This window comes from Cyrtonyx montezumae, unplaced genomic scaffold (assembly GCF_038088225.1).
Source record: "Cyrtonyx montezumae isolate F1298 unplaced genomic scaffold, pur_monq_1.0 scaffold_8, whole genome shotgun sequence".
Taxonomy (NCBI): domain Eukaryota; kingdom Metazoa; phylum Chordata; class Aves; order Galliformes; family Odontophoridae; genus Cyrtonyx; species Cyrtonyx montezumae.
This window is the reverse complement of record NW_027072089.1, coordinates 86,222,840-86,240,329: the sequence shown is the minus strand read 5'-3', so window position 1 is coordinate 86,240,329 and position 17,490 is coordinate 86,222,840. Positions and strand designations below refer to the sequence as shown.

Below are 17,490 nucleotides of genomic sequence, written 5' to 3'. Positions count from 1 at the left end.
ATTAAATTTAAAATAATGGAAACTTAGCAAAAAGATATTTATAAATAAAATTAACAACCAAGAAATGTTATCCAGCATTCCATCTACTGAATAAGCATGGAAATAATATACAAGACTACTTTGGTATACAATAACCAAGTTATTCAAAAAAGCATTTTAAAGCATACATCAGACCAAATAGCTTTTACTGAGGAAGCACTATGCCAGCTGAACATTCTAATAAAAAGCATGAAGAATCTTCATCTATTTCACTCGTAAACTTATACAGTATCAGGGTTTTTCTTACATTTCTAAGAAGGTCTACTAAAGGGAATATCTTCAGGGCATTACAATTCATGGCAAAAGTCCAAGTATCACAAAGCTAGCTGCCAATGCTTTAAAAGAAGTAAAAACTCTTCCATGAATAAGCTAAATGCAGCACAAAGTGAGAACTATCAAGGGAAATATTCATATTTCACAATAGGTTGTGTTCAAATGAAACCATAGCAAATACCCAACAATTTGCATTTGTGAGTGTTGTTTTCAACAGCATCAACCTCAGTGTGTGGCTGTTCTCAAAATACACAGCTCTGGAGAGTAACAATTATCTTTCCTTTGAGAATTTACATTCAAAAGCCAATATTTATTAAAATGATTCAAAAGTTACTTCAAAGTACTGTTTATAATTAGAACTAACAGTGTTGAACAGCACGAAGATAGTCACAGCTAGTATTTACGTTCCTATCTCTGCCAGAATGAGTTTGTGCTTACCTTCTTGTTACTGTGCACCTAAAGTGCACGAGTCTTCCTCTGCAGAGAGAATTTGGAAAAGAAGCCTCTGTGCTTCGAGTACGTTTTTCAGAAAGAAACATACCAACTTGCATTTCAACTTCTATCTGGCCTTAAGTATTCTACTACCACAACATTTACAGGCACCAACATTTTATTTATTTATTTATTTTTAAGAAGAGATCAGCAACTTTTTTTCCCATACAACTTTAGAAACAATTTCAATAGTTCCTTGCTGGATGAAAATGCTAAGGCAGTGTGATTGCAGAAAATCTTCCTCAACTCACTGAAGTTACAGACTGGAAGAAAAAAGATCACATTTCCAAGTAAGACTTCTTTCAGTAAGGATGAACAAAATGCTTAGATCATAGAAACACCACTGAATGGCTTTGATTGGAAGGGACCTTAAATATCATCCAGTTTTGAATCTCTTCCCACATACAGGGTTGCCACCCACTAGATCAGGCTGTCTAGGGCCCCATGCTGATTCTTTGAAAAGCACCTACTAAAATGTTCTAATACTAACAAGGTCATACTGCTTTATTGCTTTGTGTACTGAAATAGAATTCAATAACTGATTAAGAAAACAGTGATTTGCTTTAAAGTGTCCATAAACTATTTTAGCTTTTAAAGAACACATATTTGTTGATGTTAACCACACACAGTAAAATCATAGTTGCTTCAGATTCGTGAATACTACAGCTCAAGTAGAACACTTAGCTCAAACCCAGGAATTAGTTTCTTAAAGCTGAGCTGCTCTCAGTCCAGCAGCTTCTCAAAGTCCAGCACAATTACAGAGCTGCAGTCAGACAATATGGGCAGCTCAGCTCTTCTACAAGCTTTCTGCAACACCAGATCTCCTAAAGAGGTTCATCAAGTTCCCCATTGTCTGCTTCCATGTGAAGGCATCTGCTTCAAGAATATCACACATGTGAACCCAGCAGGGAACTCTGAAATGTTACCATTATCAGGCATCTGGAGGCTCGCAAATTCCAGTCCCATTCATCATGGAACCATCCCAGAACTCCATATTTAGCAGACACTGTAAGATTACTGGAAGAAACATGATGATTTTCCTCAAAGCCACCAAGCAGTTAGGAACAATGAACTGCTGTTATGGTATCAGTAGCTCTAATGCATGCAATAGCAAATAATACATGATCTTGGGCAGACTGCCCCATCTAGTTTTCCTGACATCCCTCGACTTAGCAGCCCTGGGAAACTGCAGAAATGCAGTATTATTATAATGCCACCATCTGAAGAGATTCAAATTGAATCACATAACAGCAGAACACTTTGAGACTTATGAAAATACGTGAATAAAAAAGTTTAAATATATTTAGTCTCCTTCCAGCTTTCTTCTCTTACAACACAACAAAATTATATTCTGAATACCTGAAATTTCACTGAAACTACAATGATAGATTCCATCAATAATAACCACAAAAGTAGGTGGTTCTAACAGAACAGAAACAGAATTGTGGAATGGTTCAGATTGGAGAGGACCTTGAAGATCAACTAGTTCCAATCCTCCTGCTGTGGGCAGGGCTGCCAACCTCTAGATCTGGCTGCCCAGCATCCCAACCAATCTGGTCTTGAATGTCTTCAGAAATGGGGCATCTATAGCCTCTCTGAGCAGCCTGTTCTAGTGCATCACCACTCTCTTGAGTAAAGAATTTCTTCCTGATTCTAACCTAAATTTCTCCACTTTTAGTATAAGTCATTCCCCCTTGTCTTATCACTATCAGACTGTGTAAAAAGTTGGTCCCATTCTGCTTGCAAGCTCCCTTCAAGTACTAGAAGGCCACCATGAGGTCTCCCTAAGAGCCTTCTCTTCTCCAAGCTAAACTAGCCTGACTCTCTTAACCTATCTTTGTAGGTGAGGTGCTCCAACCCTTGGATCATATTCATAGCCCTCCTCTGGACCTACTCCAAAAGCTCCAAGTCTCTCCTTTACAGAGGGTCCCAGGGTTGGACACAGTACTCCAGATGGGGTCTCACAAGGGCAGAGTAGAAGGGGGACAATTTTCTCCCTTTCCCTGCTGGCCACCTGTCTTCTCATGCAGCCCATCAAACTGTTGACCTTCTGGGATACCAAAGCACAGTGCTGGCTCATGTCAAGCTTTTCATCCATCAGGACCCCAAAATCCTTCTCTGCAGGGCTGCTTTCAATGAGTTCTTCCATCAGTCTGTACTTCTATCTGGGACTGCCTCAACCCAAGTGCAACACCTTGCACATGGCCTTGTTAAACTTTATTAGGTCCACATGCACTCACTTCTTTAGCTTGTCTATGTCCCTCTGGATAGTATCCCTTCCTTCTGTTGTGTCAACTGCACCACTGAGCTTGGTGTCATCAGCAAATTTGTTGAGAACGCACTTGATTCCACTGTCTATGCCACTGATAAACTGCACTGGTCCCAAGATGGATCCCTGAGGGGTGCCACTCATGACTGGCCTCCACGTGGGCACTGAGCCACAGACAACAACCCTCTGGGTTTGACCATACAAACAATTCTTTATCCAAGTAATAGTTCAGTCCTCGAATCCATCTGTCTCCAATTTAGAGATAAGGATGTGGTGCTGGGACATGTCAAAAGCCTTGCATATGTCCAGGCAGACAATATCAGTTGCCCTTCCTTGTTCCACCAGTGTCGTCACTCCATCACAGCAGGGCACCAGATAAGTGAGGCACAATCTGCCCTTGGTGAAGCCATGCTGGCTGCCTTGCATCACCTCCTTATCTCACATATGCCTTAACATCTCTTCCAAGAGGGTTCACTCTAGGATCTTCTCTGGCGCAGAGCTAAAGCTCACTAGCCTGTAGTTCTTCAGGTCTTCCTTTCTCCATTTCATGAATATGGGAGTGGCGTTTCCCTTTTTCTAGTCACCAGGGACTTCACCTGACAACCACAATTTTTCAAATACAATGGAGAGCAGCTTGGCAACCACATCAGCTAGTTTCTTCAGAGCCCCTGGATCCATGTCATCTGACCCCATAAACTTGTACATATTCAACCTCATACGGTAGTCTCAGTTCTCTGCTCTTACACTGGGAGGAATTTTGCACCCCCCAACTCCCACTAAGAATTTCAGGGACACAAGAGGCGTGAGAAGCCTAACTGGCCATGAAGACAGAGGCAAAGAACTAATTAAGTACCTCAGCCTTCTCCTGTCTGGGGAGGCCAGCTCCTTTTTTTCCATTTATCAGAGGGAGGATACTCTCATCTGCCCGTCTCTTCTGTCCAATGCATCTAAAGAATTCTTGTTTTTCACATGCCTCACCAAGTTCTTTTCTATCTGCACCTTGGCTTTCCTGATACCATCCCTGCACATCTGGACAGCATCCCTATATTCTTTCCCAGGCCACCCACCCCCACTTCCATTGCTTATATTTCTCTTTTTTGTCCTGCCTGAACAGCAGGGCCTTGTTCAGCCATGCTGGCTTCCTACCTCATCTGCCTGATTTCTTATTCTAGGAAACAGAGCTCTTGTGCTCTTAGAAAAGGATCCTTAAAGTGCTCCCAGCTCTGTTCTGTTCCTTTGTCCTTAAGGATGTATGCACAATCTTTATCTTTTTCAGAAGACAATATCTGATCACTCTCTCAATCTAGTTTTGCTCCCACTTTTCAACATAAACCAACACTGCTGAGCCTTACTTCCTGTCTCCTCAGTTGCTTATGGGAGCTTATTTCCTACCTTACACACACACTTTTTGTTTTTCCATTGGTCTAATGCAATTTTATGTGGTCATGATGTAAACATGATTATAGAACCACCCCAAGTTACAATAGGGAAAAGCTGGCTTGTTTTTGGTTTGAAGTGACTGACATTTACTTCCATCTTAATTCAATTTCCCATTCTAGTTCATACAAGGAGCAACCAGTACCAGTAAACAAACTGGTGGTCAACGTGAAAAAAAGTGGGCAAGACGGCAAATAAACACATCTTTTAGCTGCAGTGTTAATGGAAACTATAGTCTAAGGCTAAATATGAGGTAGTATTTTTAATTGCTTACATCCGTTTTGGCGCTTCAAAACTAAACATTTACTTCAAACAGATATATATATATATATATATATATATATGTATATTTACAAAAATACAAAACTAAAATGATTTTTTTGTTATTCAGGGAGTTTAAGAGCCTAAACACGAATATCTAGGTAAAAAGATAATTGGAAGACTGAATTGTAAAGAATCTTTAAAGCTTATTTTTTTCCACCTCAAGAAAAAAAATACAACCTTTGTTAAACAGACACCACTGGTTCTTCAAACTGCCAAAGCTAAGAAATTTGTGGAACCCTCCTCTTCGTAGGACATCAGTCAGACATGCAAAATAAGCACTTACATACATTTTATATTCCTCTGTCCAACACTGTCAGCTACAACCCATGCACAGTTAGAGAGACTATTAAAAAAGCAGCATTACATGGCTAGTTTTACAAGAGACAAAAACGTTAATCTGGTCATACTGTGAGATATTTTGGCAACAGTGTGAGTATATCTGGCAAAATGGCATAGTCCCTCTCAAAGCGAATGACAATACCTTGAATTACACATCACCTTTCCTAATTTTTCCGAAATGAAAATCTTTCCTGTATCATTCCATACAAGGCCCTCGATAGTGTCCTAGCAGTAAATAAAGTGACCAACTGACTATGATCTCAAATGTAATCACATAATATTATTCTACCATATTTTCCCTCTATTGTTTATATTATCACATTATAAGCTCTTTGAGGTCATCTCCAGGCGTCATTTGCTGGTGGCATGTTTTTTGTTGTTTTTATTAGGGTACACAGCACTTATGCACTACAATTAGTCAAACAGTAACAGTGCCTAAGTACTTTTCCTTGCAAGGGAAGGGCCTCTAGTTACACTTCTGCACATTACAGATTTTTTGGCAAATTAACTTACTGTTACAACACATTTGTTACATGAGGCTGGCTACATGGATGATTAAACAGACAGTCTGGACTAAAACCTCTATCAAGGCCATAGGAAGACATTAACACATAGAGCAAAAGAGAAAAGAGGCTTCCCTTCATCATTTCTGATGCTGGTATCAATGTAAATCTGGCAATAAGGAAAAAAATATCTGCATGGAATTAGCCTAAAGTGTACAGCATGCTTACAAAAGCCTAACAGCTCTCCTAAGTCCCTTTAAAAACCTTTTATATGAAGTGCTATATATTTAAAAGTGACACAAAAGCAAAAAATTGATCACACGAAGGCCTAAGGCATGAAGGCCTGAAACTTGCAGCAAGTTTTCTTGTTTCTAATTCTTCTTTCTACTCAGAAAATAACAACATTAACCCAATTTAATTCTTGTAAATGGTTAAATGATTTGAACCAGAAATATCAGATTGTCACTTTGATACAGTGGTAAGCAAACAGAAGTAAGGTGATCTGACTGAAAGTTCTTGCTAACTATAAAACTAGAAACTGCTATGGAGTACACCATGGGTGTCCAACTGGCTTGGCTGGGCTGCACTGATTGAAGAGGAATTGTCTTGAGCTGTATACATGTACGTTACTCTGAAAGTAATGCCTCCTATTTATTTCTGTGGAAACAATAACAGAGACAGAGAGCACAGTAACATTGATAGAGAAAATTGTGACAAAACATTACACATTTGTCAGCAATGAACAGGAGCCTGCATGCCAAGCTCATGAAAATCTGCAGCAGCAGAGGTGACCTGCTGTCACCGTCACTACTGCTTAAATGCATCACTCACCACCTCTCTGTGCTTACATACACTGTTTGGTCTCCAGAAATGTTAACAAATTTTAATAAAAGTCAGTGGGTGCTATTGTTTGCACATGGAGGAATTCAATGACACTCCTTTGCTTCCTATACATTTCCATGTCAGATACCATTCTGTCAGACTGTTCCTCTGCAGCCACCTGTCACACAGCAACAAAATGTAATGGGATATTGCTGGGAAGGTTCAACCTCTGCTGTCATACCACCATCTGTCTCTGATATTGTAGGCCAATATAACAACATAGGAGGCATTACTTTTGGTGCAGTTTTCATAATATATATAATAATAATGTATATGAGTATTTAAACATACCATTTTGTAATTACTTTTATTAAAATGTAAAAAGCAACAAAACCATAAAACTAACGGAATACTTAACCTTGTTTTTATGAAACTAACACATCATCGTGGTTCAATGGCAGTGGTTTCAATTCTCAGTGAGCTCTCAAGTTGTTCATTAGTGATTTCTGATGAAATTTTATTTTTCCTATGCTTCATCCTTGAAAACAGCTGTTCACAAATGTACAATAATGTCAAAAAAGTAATGACAAAAGTAAAGCATGATTGGGAAGCAACCTTTCTCTCTGATAAGATAGGGCTTACAAAAGTCCAGTAGAGAGACACAATTAGATTTTTGAGTTGTATATCTGATTGCAACCCTATACGTTCAATTTGAAAAACTGCAAGCCATGTGTTTATGTATTTATGAAAATGGAGTCTCAAATAGCCAAAAAATTATCTTTTTTTTTTTTGTATATCTTGAAACAGGTTCTCAAATTCCTTCATCAGAATGGAAAGCACAGCTACACTGTTTGTTTTTTTTCCTGTTCCTATGGCTGTGTTTAGCCAATATATCACAAGGCATGCAATCATCTGCCATCACTTGCCCCGGTTTCAGCCCAAATAGGGTTAACAGCACTATCTTCTATGCAGATATCTTGAAGATGTCAAGAAAAAAAACTCTTTACTTCAGCAAATATGAATGGAAATTTCTTTCTGAGCCAAGAGGAAAGACCACTAAAGTTGAAATTCTATTACTCAAACAAAGCTTGAAAATAGCTCAATATTTTAATATTCTACCAAAAGTACATCTTTGAATTCTTCTAAAATCTTTCTGTTTGTTACTTTAGTGTGCTTAAATTTCTCTTATACAGCAGTTTTTTTCTTATCTGAATACACTTTCTCATCATTACTGATGGAATATATCTTTTTCTTTCAGGATCATTAGAAAAGGTTATATAGGGCTGTGAAAATTTAATTTGTTAAATTATCTCATATAATGCTAAGAAACGACCAAAATATTTATCTTGGCCTAAGCATTAGCAAAGTCAGCAGGCAAAATGTAAACATGCATAAAACACAGAATATAGAAATTATTTTAATAAACTTAAACAAAACCCTAGTTCTTTACCTATAGCCAAAAAGTACAGAAGAACAAAGTAAAGTTGTTCATCAAAGAATGCTGAATTGAGCAACTCAAGCTCCATGGAATGCAATTTCACATTAGACTTTGGGAATAATGTTAGAAGGGCCTCACCCTACCCAGAAGTAGGTGAAAAGACAGAAGAGATGATCTTAGAAAATCACTGCCAGTATCCAAAGAAACCCAACAAACTAAAACAAACCATAAAGTTTGCCTATGCCTTGCAATGCTTTGTAGGTAGAGATTACCTTTAATGGTTTTATCCTACTATTCTGCTCTCAAAAACATGACTGGAAAGGAATTGAAAAGTTAATGTTTTCCGTTCTTATATATCTCATATCCCATGTATCACAAAAGTCTATCAACTGGAAAACAGCAGAGGAAAAACAAAAACATTTTTAAAAGAAGACTGAAACAATTCACTATACAATGGAACACATTCATCTCTTTCTTTCTACAAAATATCTGACTATATTGAATATGCTGAATTCAATATATTCCCCATCACAAGAAGGATGCAAAGCTGTTGGAGTAGGTCCAGAAGAAGGCTACAAAGAAGATCAGAGGGCGGGAACACCTCTCCTTTGCAGAAAGACTGAGGGAGCTGGGCTTGTCTACCTTGGAGAAGAGAAAGCTCTGGAGAGACCTCATTGCAACTTTCCAACATTTGAAAGATACAGCTTATAAGCAAGAGAGGGACCAACTTTTTACAAGATCTAATAGTGACAGAACAAGGGGGAATGGCTTTAAACTAAAAGAGAAAAGATTTAGATTAGATGTTAGGAATAAATTCTTTACTCAGAGAGTGGTGAGGAACTGGAATAGGCTGCCCCAAGAACCTGTGTATGCCCCATCCCTGGTGGTGTTCAAGGCAAAGTCATTGGGCCTGGGCAGCCTAATCCATCTAGGCTGAGGGGAGGTGGAACTAGGTAATTTTTAAGGTCTCTTCCAACATAAGCCATTCTATGATTCTATGACATTCCAGGCAAGAATTAACCACTGAGAATTTGTCTACTCTGCTATAAAAGTGTTTTGTAAGATAATGTACAATTAATATATAACAGACATGGCCTTCATACAATCACAGTCTTGCTGCTAGAAGACAAATTAAAAGCCAGTATATGCTACACTCAAAATATTTTGTACCAAATAAGAAGTTTGGGCCTTCTTCCTGATGAAGTTTTTATGGAATTTTTGCATCAAGTGACTTAAGTATGGGAGAACTATAGAAACAGCCAACCAGCAATGAAACTTCAGGTTTCTTCATTACATTTACCTTGCAAGAAAATGTTGTTCGGATTCTGCAACCAAATAGGTTGCAGGTGTTAAAAGAGTACCAGCATTTGTTTTTTTCACTCTCATTCTTCCTTTATTGTGAATAAAGAAGAAATTAAACAATAAACTGTGGTCTGTATTTATGAGATAAAGCCTGCCTTTATCTTTGCTTCCTTTTTACTCTGAAGAATATGGCATAAAAAAGTGCTTTGAATTAAACTTTCTTAATCCTATATGCAGCCTTTTGCTACACTACCCTGGGCAATGTCTGCTAAGTAATACTAAACATTTTGCTTTTCTAAAGCCATTGTTGCTAAAAGAAACAGACATTGCCAAGTATAGCAAAGTTGGGGAACAAACATAGCTTCTATACTGAAATCAGAAAACTTTCAAAAGGGAAGAAACTTTAGAAACAAAATTTCAAAATGGTGGAATATTTTACATAGAAGAAAAATGTTTCAGTGTAAATATTTTCCATGTTAAATCACTCTCTTTTTTAAAAAAGTAAATAAATATATGAAACCTCCTTATTCACAAATGTTTTGTTTCTGAGTTGTCCTGTATTTTGAAAGCCAATAGGTATTGTTACAACCAAAAACAACTTTCATTTCAAATTGATCCAAATATCTAATCCAATTCGTAACTAAACAAAAACCTGATTTTTCTTCAGTTGTATACGAAGTAATTTCCAAATGACAACTGAATTTAAAAAAATATATCAAAACTACATTTATCTACTTGATCAGCTGTATGCCATTAACACTATATAGTTCAGTTATTCTAGGTATATAACAATATGCATAAAGAGTTGTTCTTTCCCACGAAAGCACACCCAAGCCTATTGATGATAATAGTCAAAATCTTTGACAGTGTCACTGAACTATGCACCACAGACTTGATTTCAGCAAATTTCCAAACATTTTCAAGTCTAACTGACAGAAATCAAGCGACAGCCACAAAATCAACTTTACAAATCAGTCTGCACTTCATCAAAATTGGAGTTTATATGAACAATGGAATCTCAGTTCTCAGATAACAATGCGTTACACCAGTATCCATTTCTTCTGTAGAATTGGTTATTCAATACTCAACTAAGTCTCTTTCTCACATGGCTAACACTGAAGTAAAGTTGGCTTTCTTTTTTAAGTCTTGCAGAAAGTGCTCAACAAAATTTAGTACAAGGAAGCAGAAGAAAATGCTCAACTTAAGATAATCCTATTACAAAAGATAAAGAGTATAGGTATAGTGCATACATACACTTATTTGACAGGAGATTGATGTTTAGTGGGCAAAAATATTAGTCAGCAAGGAATTAATACTGAGCCTTAAGAAAGCTTCACTGAGACACTGAGGCCACAGTGAGACCTCAACACACAGGTTAGTTACCCCCTCCTACCGTCTTGCTTTATCTTGACACAGGAAAACACTGAGTCCACAGCCCAGGTCTCCCCTGGGTGACCAGAGGCCCAGTCCTTCAAAGCATATGCAAAGACCAAATCCATCACTCAGAAGACATCAAAATTTAATATTGCTTCAGTTAATGAAAAGGAAACTAAAAATGCTGTTGAATGTAAATACTTGTCTTTTCATAAAAAGGATAAACACTCTGAAAGCTTAAGGGGAGAGTTCACTGGTAGTACTGCAGGAGGAAAACTAGTTACTAATTAATAAAGCAGAATGCCCTGACAGAACCTCAGAACTGCTAAAACCAGAGATCCCTAGCTAAGCTCACAATGATCTGAAAAGCATTGTAAATTTGTCATATTATATCAAAATAATCCTTACTGTCACACACAAATCATTGTTTAAATAATACTTAAAGAAATATAAATATTTATCTCCTTTATCAATCAAAAAGATAGGGAATAACTGCTTAAGACTACTGATGAAGTCGAGGCTTATTTTTCTTTATATATCACCTCTCCTTTGTAATGTAATATTTTGTCCAAGATTTCCTGAACAGAACCATGATTCAAAATTCAACACCATACGTGTCGGAGAACCATTACGTAAATAATGGAAGAAAACTTTTTTTTTTTTTTAATTTGCCAATTATTTGCCCAGAAGCGATAGTTACACATAGCTTGAGGATATGAGTGCGTTATTTCTCAACAGGACTTGACTTCCCTTTGAGCTCCCTAGTTACTACCGTAAAATAAGATGATACAGTACTAATTGTACAGTTTCTACTTTACTAGCAGCACATTCTCTGCCACTTTTGACAGGCACGCAATGCTAAAGAAGAATAATTTTCTACTGGCATATGCAGTAGATTTTCACTGTAAACTAGAATGAACTAACAGCTAATTTCACAAAACTAATTATATTTTTAAGGTAGTTTGCTGAACCAGCAAAAATTGTTGGCTACATAAAATGCTGTATCTGCCCAGAAAGTCTCTCACAATAGGCTTAGTTTACAAATTACCAGGTAGCAATATCAATTACATATCCTTCTACGATCACTAGAATTCCTTTAAAGAAAATTTCAAAATTAATTTTAAGTCTTGTAATTCAACCAAGGCTATCCCTGGACAGCACTCCACGCAACATTTAAAGCCCAGGCTTAGTTAATTTGTGTGTCTCCTTGGAGCATGCCTCACCAATGGCAGCAGCTCCAGCCTTCCACTTCATAAAATGAGCAACACACATTATCATACATGGAGTTGCTTTTGGAAGGAAAGAAAGAGCTCTCTCAGAACTGCAAATACAGCTTCCTAGAATACAGCACTGAACATGATACAGTAAATTTTGAAAAACATACTACTAAATTGGTGACACAAAGAAAGTGCTGTACTATCCGTTGTGGAAAAACTCTCCATATAAACATCCTTAAGAAAGATATTTGTTCCTTACTTAAGGACCATTTTACTTCATTTAGCAGTACTTCTTTTACTAGCTGTTAAAGTGATTTGATAAGATCGTCCAAAAAAGTAGAGATCTGGGCTCTAAAATACAATGCAACAAATGCCTACTAATGCTCACGAAGTATTTTAAACTTCCAAAAACAAGCAAATTCACAGGGCTAAATTTTGACTAAAAGCCTAAGAAAATCAAAATAAAAAATCTATAGTAGTGACCTTAGAGACAAACATGAAAATCAGTAATGTTCATAAGATACCTTACACATTCTGTCATTCTGATACTCTTCTCAGCAATAAAACTGGTAATGTGTAGTAGTTGTCCTAGACTGAACCAGTGACTACTTGAAATGGCTTGCAGACAAATCACGATGCATATACTAGAGTTTAGAAATACTTGCCACATACAGATTTCCAACCTAGAGTACAGAAATGACTGGTTTAAAATCATGAGCATCTTACCACATCACCAAAGCTCCATTTGGTAACGTATTGCTGCTAGGCATACCGACAAGGTGGCAATTGGCAACTAGAAACTAAGTACAATTATGTAAATAAAGTATGTTAGAGAGTTATTTCAGTGCTAAGATTAAAAAGGCCTACTTCAGTTTATCTTTAAATATAGTTCTTCTAATCATTTTTGGTGTGTTCCTTAACTGAAACATCTCACCTTTGAGCTTTATCAAGTTGCATACTGTAAGACTGCTTATGTACAAGACAATGTGAGTAACTCCAGCCTCCCTTTTCTTACTTGATCATGTATTTATACAAAATCATCTTCTCCTATTTTTTGCTTCTTCTAAGACAATTCAAGTCTCCCATGATTAATTTCTATGAGGAAAAGCTTTTCACTGCATATCTGTAGCTCTCTGTATTTTTCACTAGAGCTTCATAAACAAAACTTCTGAAAAAAGACAGAAGTGATTGTAGAAGAAACTGGGGTTCAGTAACACAGCAATGACTTTAAGAATGCATTTGAATTGCTTAGGTCTTTCACTAGATTGATGGAAGAATTTCTGCAACCCAGCTGCAGAAAGCTGGCAGTAATAAATTCTCCATACACTCCAAATTAAGTATCTATTTCATGACAATTTTCAAATATGTGGAAGCTTGAGGCAAAGCCTCTCATTTTACAGCTCAGTATTCGCTTCTTTCCTTATTTCCTCTAACAAAGGTAATAGCACAAGGCCAAATAAGAATAGAACTCCCTTGGAGATGCCTGCTGTGAGGTACGTCATAGCATTTCTGTAAGAAATTTTGAAACAATAGCTTAAGGGCAACTTTTTCCATTAAAAATCAAGTTATTTTGAGAGAGTCAATATTTATAATAAGAGACACAATAAAACAGATGAATTAAATTATTAAATTTTCAATCCAAGTGTACAATTCTTTAAGTTCAAGATACTCGCCAAAAATTCACATTTATTGGCTGCAATTACAAAGAAAGCTCAAGAGCTTTTCTTCTTATTGCATCATACAAATATGTTAATTTAATGTGGACTTCATGGCATGTATAAGGGGATGATAACACGACATACAAGGCTCAAGTTCTTTTTCTTTCTATGCAATCTAAATAAAACTTAAATGCTAACCTACTAAAGGCCATAATCCTAACTGTGCTACCCAAACCTTCTCTTTCCTTTCTTTGCTTTATTCCACTGTTGACCTGTTCTAAGTTTCTTCAGAACATTCCAGAAGATATTTAGTGCTAACAATATTTCTATGATACAAATAATACAAAAATACTTCACAGTTATACCTGAGTGAAAAGAAAAGAATGCAGCATTCCTTTTCTACCTATTCATCATTCTATTACCAGGAAAGATTTCTCCATACTGGTAATAGTGGTGATCACCAAACAGCAGATTTTCTCCTGCATGGTTACTGCTTACAAATTTAAAAATCATCTGTCCTGTAGTACTGAAAACTTGTAACCTTATACAGAGTGTTTCTCAAACTGCTTCTCCTCCAAAGTAATAAGTGTATTTCTTTATAATCAAAGTAAACTCCTTCAAAGTAATAAGTGTATTTCAACTTATATTTCTGTTACTAAATTCACCAGTACTCATCAAATTCAGTTTTGGAGACTTGTCCTAAAACAAGAATTCTAAGATATGGCAGGATTCCTGTCTATCATAGCAGAATTTAATTCACAGCAACTGTGCTAACTGTGCAAACTTAAGCAGTAAGAGAAATTCTGTGGCATTTATAGACAAACTTCATGGCACAGAGTATTGTACTGCATGAAAAGCAATTTTGATGTTTGGCTGGATTCATGTGAGATCATTACAAATACTCTACTGAAGTTAAAAGCAGTCTGACAGTGCTCGTTAAATTGGAAGCTGTTAATCCTGTTTACTTCAAATTAATCCTCTAAACTTTGTATGGTTCACAGAAACATCCCAGAACTTCTCAAAGAAACTCACTACCAGAAAAAGCAGTATATCTTAGAAGTGTTTTCAGGATCGTATGGAAGTTCACGAAATTCGCTGTTATCGTTGGGTGAAAAAATCAGTATTTCCTTTCAAGAAAGTGGAAATGGAACAAAAGCATGAATTCCATCTGAGTAAGCCTAAAATCAAAATGAAATACTGTTCTCTATAGCTGCACCCAACATGAAGACATAAAAGCTTTCTTTCACAAATGCACCACCAGCCACAGTCTCGATGCATTAAGAACACTAATATCTTAATAACACCATATTTTATCAAGTGAAAATAAGACTTAGTTGACTTCAAGGGCTGACTTTTATTGTAGGGATAAAAGCTGTTACCTTGAAATGACTGTTTGGCTCTGTCCACTAGTTCTTCAATGGGATAGCTTGCTAGATCTCCTCTGGCATGCTTAGTTTTGCAGTAAGTACATGCATTGAGACACCTGTTGAGGAAATGAAAATATTCAGTTTCTTATCCAGAATGATCTAACATGCATAACTGTATTTACAGAGAAGAGCTGAGAGAATAAGGCTTTATATGAGACTAATAGTATTTTGTTTAAAAATAAACCATATTGATTTGAAGAGTGTTTTGCTCTCCTACTTCCATAAAATATCTTCTACATCTATAAAGAGGATGAAGAAAATGATCCAGTTCAAAGGATTCATCTATTTCAAGAAAGCCTGAATGAAAACAATACTTTTTTAGACCTTCAATATGTGTTACTTCATCATAAGCATAATAAAATCTGCAACTTCAGTGACACTGACAATTAAGATAAAATTCTGATTGTATTCCTGGGTACTAGATCTAAATAGCATAGAAAGTAGATTTAAAATTTTCCAAAACATACTCAAGTCTACGTAAAAACATCTGGTCCACGGCCTGATCCCAGAAAGCACAAAGAATGGATACAATGACCTCAAGTTGATAAATCATACCATCTGAAATTAAGCTGCAATACCATTTAGTGACATATTCTAACATTAAATCATTAAACACAGGAAGTCTCTGTACATATTGAATTGAGAAAGCATCTTTGCCAATTTTGTTGGTACATTAAGGAAAAATATTACATCTTCATACTGGAAACTAGATCTGGAACAAAACAGTGAGAGTGCTAGCATAGGAAGCATGCCAATGTGATTACACAGGCTACACTGACCAAAGTGCATTACTATAATTTTTCTCCATAGGTTATCAGTGTGGTCCCTGCCAAATTGACCCAACTGTACTAAAACCAAAAAAAGCTAGATCTTCCTGTTTATTGGCATTTTGGGTATTTCAGTTTTTAAATTTCATTGTAAACTGCTTGTGTGTGTATACATTTCATGTTTATTTCTCGAGAAAGAAAAACACTCCATTACTTATTTGCATGCAAAGGTCAGAAAATGAATAGCATTATCCTACTAATCTAATATGAATAAATGAGCCAAATTAAACTAGTATCCATGAATGGTAAAAAGGATTATTTATGCTATTTGCATAAAATGTATTTTTCCTTTTGCAGTCCATTTATAGTGTAGTTAAAGAAAACAGTGTATTACTTCTTCCTTTATTATAACTTATGCATAAATCATCTATATTTACTCAGTGTATGCTTTTCGCTGTATATTTGGGTACTGATATTTGAAAAGCTCTACAGAAAGAGCATCAAATTTTAAGAGAACTAAGTTTTAAGCATCGCACTAAGCAGTGAAGTTATCTATCTCTGAACCTTGAGGATGAGTTTCAATGGTCCTCCACTACATAACAGCTTTTGATTCATGCCTCCTCTATCTACAACACAGCATCTATAAACAGATGAAAAAAGCACAGTCATAGGAAAGAATGTAAACCAGTTTCTCGTGCATCTTCAGAGCTGCCCTATGGGCAGACAAAGTCCTGGGCTAATCGAAATATACAGTAATATACTTTTTTTTTTCTTTTTTTTCTTTTTTCTGATGCTGCAACAATATTGGTCACACAGGGAGAATGGAAATGCATAGCAAGTGGAAAGAAAGAAGGTGAAGTTATTCTCTAAATGTTCACACTATTAAGTACAGTAGCTTTGAGGGATTTGTTGCTGTAATCTACGTATGACTTTAGGGAGTCTGTTGATCCATTTTTGGATGGGAGATGAAAGCTAGGATTTGGAAGCAGACTTTCTACAAAATTTTGCATTATCAACGAACTCCCTATATCATAAAATATTGCCTAATGCTTAAATAATTAATGTCTCTTTTTTCTGGTAATCACAGACATCTCATAATGAAAACAAAACTAGATAGACTTCAATGTAATACAAAAAAGGATCAATTTCAGAAAGCGAACAACAACACTTTTAAAATCTACTTGTATCATTCTTTTAATTCCCCTTTGGAACATAATTAATCTTCCAGACTGCAATTAACAAAGAAGCAAATTTTAAATACTGGTAAAACTGCTGAACTAATAACTTCACAGATTTTAGAACTATCTTTTCTTAAAAGTACAAACTTAAGCAAAACCACAAGTACTATAAAGTATTTGAAGATGTTCCCCCCCACAAATCTCAAGTAAGCCAATCTCCAGTCCAAGTTTCCAACATAACAAATTATTCATACGTCCATGTTGCCACATCCTCAGACCACAATCTATCAACTACAAAAGGGCTGTAAAGGCACTCTGAGAATCTGAGCACTCTGTCTCCCAAAGTATCATCCACCAGTAAGCAGATCTCCTAAAACCTGCCCAGTAGGTAAAACTCTCCTTAAAAATCAGTCGTCATCACAACTAAAGTAAAAAGCAGTAAAAATTACTTTCTATTAATTCCAGTCAAAACTTCACAGCATAGATATATCAGAGCAGATATATCAGACATTTATGGAAAAAAGTATAACGGTGTTTGTGTTTGTAATCATCAACATGTTTTAGATGAACTTTTTTTTTTCAATCATTAAATCCTGCTTTTCCAACATCCTGAACTTAATAAGGAGGCTTG

The 17,490-nt window shown here is 36.3% G+C and overlaps 1 protein-coding gene across 1 annotated transcript in view; it reads right to left on the bottom strand.

Annotated features, from left to right (window-relative positions):
• Window positions 1-17,490, bottom strand: part of CDKAL1 (CDK5 regulatory subunit associated protein 1 like 1) — a 335,413-nt gene that overhangs the window by 170,398 nt on the left and 147,525 nt on the right. Inside the window, exon 8 of the mRNA XM_065752679.1 lies at window positions 14,867-14,970. Within this exon, the coding sequence (XP_065608751.1) occupies window positions 14,867-14,970 (104 nt within the window). The remainder of the gene's footprint in view (window positions 1-14,866; window positions 14,971-17,490) is intronic.